Source organism: Vombatus ursinus, unplaced genomic scaffold, assembly GCF_900497805.2.
Source record: "Vombatus ursinus unplaced genomic scaffold, bare-nosed wombat genome assembly UNPS02014841.1, whole genome shotgun sequence".
Taxonomy (NCBI): domain Eukaryota; kingdom Metazoa; phylum Chordata; class Mammalia; order Diprotodontia; family Vombatidae; genus Vombatus; species Vombatus ursinus.
In genome coordinates this window covers 27358984-27365921 of record NW_020954619.1, presented here as the reverse complement: position 1 = coordinate 27365921, position 6938 = coordinate 27358984, and the positions used below count along the sequence as shown (strand labels likewise).

Below are 6938 nucleotides of genomic sequence, written 5' to 3'. Positions count from 1 at the left end.
ACTACTACTACTACTACTACTACTACTACTACTACTACTACTACTACATTTATTATTATGTAAAAAAGCCATTTGAGGCTTGATGTTGGGGGAAATGTCCAAACAATTAGAGTTGTCCAAAAATAAAATGGGTTGCCTTGAAGCACAGTGAGTTCCTCCTTCTTAGAGGTTTTCAAGAAATAGCTAGATGATCATTTGTTGGGTTTGTTATGGTGGAGATTCTTTTCTAGTAGCAGTTGAACTAGGTGGTCACTGATATCCCTTATTACTCCCAAATTTTGTGATTCTGGGAAGAAAGGAGGGGAAGTTATGGTTTTAGTTTTCAATAATATTTCTATTTTCATTTGAACTCAGGTTGTAAAAAATATAACATTGAAATCAAGTATATTATCATTAGTATTAATTTCATTCAACTATTGTCCTGAAATCTAATGGCATGCAGTGTCAATCTGGATGCTTTCTTAGTTAAAATGTCAATTGTAGCTCTTTCAGTGATTTCAGAAGTATATGAAATCAACTGAAGACTGTGTCTTGTTTTGTCTACTCTCCTGTATTTGCCACATCTAACACAGTGCTTTAAATATACTAAGCACTTAATAAATGATTGCTGGAATGAGTTCTTTAAGACAAAAATCACTGCCAATTAAAGGTATTCAATTGATTTTGAACAGCTTATAATAATTTATCCAGTAAGGAACCATAAAACTTGTTTTCATATTCCTTAATGAAGTAAGCATGATTTCAAACAAAATCACTTGTATAATTACTAAGCTATGACAACCATTCGTCCCTTTAGTAACAGGAAGAAAAGGTAACATTCCTTCAGTACTCAAAAGCAATTAGCTAATGTGAGCCTTGGCTAACTACCCCCAAATGTCCAGATGTGAAGAATCACTTCTGACTCATAGCAATTTATCAGATGCTTTTATCCAGAAATCCCACTTCAGTCAAAACAGGCTAATTACCAGAGAGTTAGAGACCCTCTGTAAAGATCTAAACAAAGGAGAGTAGGAATCATCCTAGTTACATAGATTTATAAACATATTTATATAGGAATATAAAGTGCTTTTAGTCTTAATGAACTTTTGTTGTATTTGATAAATGAAGGGTCTTGGAATATGTATCGCAAAGGTTATTAATGTAAGCCCTTCTTTAAATATGAGGGAGGAGAAGAACATTAGACATGCTACCACACAGTGGTCTTAATTTTTACTATTTCTCACTTTTATTATAGCTAAAATTTTATAGTTCCTTATGATCTGGAGTCAGAAAGACGTAGGTTCAAATTGTACCTCTGATACTGGCTATGTGAGGGCACACAAGTCATTTAACTTCTGTGTTTGTAGCAACTTTCCAAGATTTATCAGCCAAGTCATACATAGTTTGAGATCACATCAATTGGTGGAGTTCTATTGAGGAATGACTCTCAGAGATGATGAAATTACAGATTCTTCAAATAGAGATGATGAAATTACAGATTCTTCAAATATATAGTCATGGTATTAGAAACAGATGATAGTGTTTTATTAATGTGAAATGCATAGGTGGGGGTCCCTTCAGGAGCATTAGAGATTTCAAACAAACTTAACTATTATAAAATAAATTCATAGAATGGAGAAAAAACACTTGAATTGAATATTCTGTGGAACTTTAATAAGATTTCTTCCTGCTTTAAATATAATTTTTGGTTCTATTATCACAGATCTATCAGTCATTTGTAACTAGAAATTCTTAAAAACAAGGAATAAATGATTAATTAATGCACTTAAAAGTTGCAATCTTGAGAAACTTCAGAACTTTAACTGAAGAAAGTATATTTAATTTCAGGAATGTCAGCCCAGAGAGAAAAAAAAAGTAATTGAATTCTGTCCTCCTATTCACACTCATGAAGATGTTCATTTCCTTTTTTTATTCAGAGAGAAAGTCATCATTATCAGGATCATAGCATGTCAGCCCTAGCAGGGTCTTATAAATCTAACCTCCCCATGTTACATAAATTATATCTTGTCAGGTTGTTGGAAGAACAGAGATTGCCATGCTCAAAGGGACGCAGGCATAAGATCAAAACCGGGGTTTGCATACAGTTCATCTGCCTCCAAATCCAGTGCTCTTTCCATGATATCCTGATGCCCTTAAGAGATGTGGCTTTTGATTGTTTCTTAGCCTATTTGGGCTAAGATGAAGTATAAAGATGTGTCTCTTAGCCCATGACAAATTAACATTAGTATATTTTTTTGAAGGCTACTCTTAAGATTTAAAAGTCATCAAAAGATTCCCTCATACAAAATGGCTGTCCTAACCATCTTTTAACTACTTCATCTCTAGAGCCTTCGTTAAAGGGAACCCCAATAGTACCTATAAAAGACAACACAGTTCACAGTGAATGGGATACAGCAAGGGAATGTTTTAAGAAGTGCAAGAACACTGGAAGTAATGAGTCAATGGCCCTTGACTAGTTATGGGAGACAAGAATGTTAAGTAATATCTAAAAGACACTATAAGATCTGTAAGGTGCTGAAAAACGCTATCACATAGAGATTGGGAATAGGGATGAGTAGAAGACAAATTTCCCACTTCATAGTTTGATCTAGAGACAAGCCTATCTCTCTTCCAGAACAAGAGAAACCATGATTACGGATATATCCTCACTCTCTGGTTCCACAAATGATGTTGTTTACCCAAGGAAACACCCTGCTGCAACAGAGCCAGAGGTATTTGTTCATCAGAATATGGGTAAGGATCAAATCAAGTCTTTTATGACCACCACAGAAAAGTAACTCTATTACATAAGACCTAAAAAAAAAATGGAACTGACTTCTCAAATTAAAATATTTGAAAAGTGGAAGATCAAAAAATCACAAGTAGTTTCTATTGCTTGCAATAGGGACTTATATAACCCTTCCTGCCTCTCATTTCTTTAAAAGTAAACATAAAAATCCACTCACTTGGAATATTTTTGAATTTTGCTTATTGCTAGGCTGTTCATTTTTTTTCAATTCAATTTAGTATATATTGTCCACAATGTATAGAATTCCATGGGCTGTAGAAGGTATAAAAATAAATGAAACAAAGTCCCAGCCTTCCTACAGCTTACACTAAGCCCATTTAAATCCCTAATAAAAAACCTTATTTAAAGTTTTAAAAATGTTCTGCTCTATGTAAGGCATACCGACAATCTAAGGAAAAAATTCTAAAGCAATCTTTTTGACTGACTTAAACAATTTTCTCAAGCCAAAACTAAGAAGAAAATATTAGAGATACAATTACAGGAAAATCATTATACCTATTTTGTTCACTTATTTAGCAACCATATATTAACTGCCTAATGTGCGCAATGTTCTGGGCTTAGTGATGAGGCATCTACAAAGATAATTTCCAACCTTATCTCATATTACTCTCCTTTATAAATTTTACAGTCCAGTAAAATCCAAATATTCTTTGCTCCCTAAAAGTACCAGATGTATTCTTAACTCCATACCTTTGTTCATGTTGTTTCCTACGCCTGGAATGCCCTAAATTTCCCCTTTAAATGTTAAATTCTTAACTATCTTTAAAGACATAACTAAAATCAAGTTTTATCCAGTAAACCTTCCTTGAACCTAGGTAAACACATACGTGCTCTATATCTCACAGAAAAGTTTGCTATGAACCTCTCTGATGTACATATTACATAATCTGATGTATTATCTCCATATCTTAGTCCCCTACTAGATTTAAGCACATTAAAAACAAATGTAATGCATTATTTAAGCTTAGTAAGCATACCAATACCAAGCCCAGTGCCACGTACACTTCTTTTTAAATACTAAAATACTTGAACAACCTGCAACATTATTATTATTGGTATTTTTTCCACTAACACAGATCAAAATTTATCTATGAATTAGCAGAAGGTCTTTAGGAGTTGCTTGGTTTGAAAAAAAAAAGTCACCATCTTGGAAATTAAAACATATTCTTATTGGTCTATTTTGTTTTAATAGAACATGTATATCCAATGTATGCCACTCTCTCCTGGATTGAAATCCATTATATCAGATTGTCACATTTCTTTTCTTTAATCAATTTTTTATTTGTAAAATAACAATGACTATCAGACATATTTTTTGAGTGAAAGCATGAAGACTGGTTATCTTATCTTAGAAGTTCATAAATTGACATATAAAGAAGTTATCACTAGGAAATTAACTAATAGGAATGGGGAATTTATTTTAAATAATTATAGCAGAAAAGTTACTCATTACGATTAGGGAAAAATAATGTTCATGAAGGAACAGGTTTATGTCTGTCTGTCTGTCTGTCTGTCTCTCTCTCTCTCTCCCTCCCTCCCTCTTTTCTTCCCTCCCTCTTTCCCTCCCTCCCTCCCCTTTATCTAGAATAGAAACAGGGATTCTTAAGAACAAGAAAACTTTTAAATGTCTTCTCTTCAATTAGCTCAAACAGACATAGGGTTAAAAAATTCTCAGAAAAAAATTGAGTAAATGGATAAATGAATAACTAAGATTTGAAGAGAAAGGTACCAAACTGTATTAGCTAGTTAACTAACATTGATTAAGCACTTTTACTTAAGTGATAGGGATACAAAGAAAGACAAAAGACAGTCCTGGTCTCCAGGACCTTACAGTCTAATGTAAAGCAAAAAATGGAAAAGGGACTTTATCATAGAGTCCACATCATCTGGGACTTCAAGAAGAATTAAAATCAATTATCATGGCAAACTAATAGTAATATGACTAAATTGCAAGCACAAGTTTTTGAGAATTGAATATCCTCTGAAATCCGAAAATTTTAAAAATAAAATGAACAAACAATAGTAAATGTCATAACAACCCAAGGACATTTCCAAGGGGATAATAAATGTAGTACTTTTTCTATTATCAGTACACTGAACAGAATTACTTTGCAATTATATATATATGTATGTATATATATATACATATATGTGTTTGTGTATACAAGCATACCTATATTTTTATATGTAAAAATTCTAGAATAAAAAGCCACAAATCAGAATCTAATCTTCTGACATTCGTAACAAGGAATAAAAACTGGTTCTAAAGTAATCTTTTTTTTCTTAATTATGTCAAGACAGTATTTTTATAGACTTTAAAATTTTGACATGATACAAGAGATTACTTAAGTCAATCTAGAAATATTTTTATTACACAAATGTGCCAACATTTCTCAGGCTTCCTCAAGCTCTCTTGCTATGGCATAAATAAGAAGAGCTCTTGTACATCCATGATTCTTTTATGATGTTAGCCCAGCATATTTTCATACTTTTGAATGTGAAGAAAATTACCCCATAACCTGAATCATGAAAACGTATCTCCCATTCATTCATTTAAAAAATAATGGAAACATTTGACTTTGGTAGCAATATTGAAGATGAATGAATTCTGCTTGAGCATTTGATCCAGTGCTGACTTGGACCATGACATCAAAGTCTCCTTTAAAGTAAACTGATTACTATGATAAAATGAATTAATTCATTATTTTCTTAGTTGAATGAATTTTTAAAAATTTTTATATGTAAGCATATGAATTTGTATATTCACACTATCTATATAAAATGTATGTAAAATACAGCATTATAAAATATTAGAAATATGGTTCTTTTACAAAGCTTAAAAGCAAAAAAGTAATGAATTTTGTTTCTGTCAAAAATTTTTAAAAAGTTTATTTCTAACATCAGTAGAATGAAAGTTCTTTGAGAGAAGAGACTGTTTAGTCTTTTTTCTCTTTGTAGAATAGTGTCTGACACATACTAGTCATTTAAATATTTGAAGGAAAAAGAGGGAAGGAGGGAAGAAAGGAAGGAGGAAAGAATGGAAGAAGGGAGAAAGGGAGAAAGGAAGGAAGAAATGAAAGGAAGGAGGGATTGATGGAGGGAAGAAGGGAAAAATGGAAAGAGTCAGTAAGGGAAGGAGGGAGGGAAAGAGAAAGGAAGAAAGGAAAAGGATGGAAGAATGGAGGGAGGAAGGGAAAATAGAGAGAGGAAGGAAGGGAAGAAGGGAGGGAAGAAGATAGAAAGGGAAGGGGAGAGGGAAGAAGAAAAGAAGGGAGGAAGGAAAGATTGGTGAAAATGTACTAAATGTCTAAGCTGGAATCAATCTTACATTGAATCCATCATTTTGCAATTCGCTCATTTCACAGATGAGGAAACTAGATTAAATTACTGGACCCAAGGCACAAAGAGATGTCAATGAAGATCTGGTACTAGAACTTTTGACACCCAGACCATTGCTTATTCTGTTTATTTACAATGACTTACACTTAAAAGTTTAAATTGGTCACAAAAAGCACCTAGGTAATCAGTAAAAAAGAGGACCCATATTATATTCCTTACCACGACAGATTGGCCGGTGGTCACTCCATGCTGCTAGTGTCTCTGTGACTCTTTGACATGTTATGCTCTTAGAACCCTGAAGCACATAATTATCTTCACAGGAGAACTGGACACTTGCCCCCACCCTATGGAATCAAGAAACAAAAAAAACAGAGTTTATTGAGTATGAAGATCAGAGAAACCAATATGTTGCCTATTGCAAATTTGGAAGTACAGCCAAAACTGTCAAATATGTACATGGAAAAAAGGAATAAAGTTTTGAAAAAAATTCAGATAACCAGTCATTTTAACATGAGGAAAAGTTTTATATCAAAAGGGCAAATATCTGTACCATGCCATCAATGTGTGAGAACTGCAGCAGAAGAATATATTTTAAAACAACACATATCAATTATAGTCAAAGGAAGGCCACATACTATATTGGGGAAATATATCTCCTGGGAAAATCTTTTCCCACCCCATTTTAATGTAATCTATCCAGGCTACAGTTGGATGAAAAATTACTTTGGCTCTAGTGCTACATCTGAAAACATGAAGCTTTGAGGTTGTGAGCATTGACAAAACACTAAAACATAATAACAATTCAGCAGGT

The 6938-nt window shown here is 33.0% G+C and overlaps 1 protein-coding gene across 1 annotated transcript in view; it reads right to left on the bottom strand.

Moving 5' to 3' along the window:
• CSMD1 (CUB and Sushi multiple domains 1) overlaps positions 1–6938 on the bottom strand; it is a 2488924-nt gene that overhangs the window by 849514 nt on the left and 1632472 nt on the right. The window contains exon 9 of the mRNA XM_027840340.1: positions 6347–6471. Coding sequence (XP_027696141.1) covers positions 6347–6471 — 125 coding nt within the window. The remainder of the gene's footprint in view (positions 1–6346; positions 6472–6938) is intronic.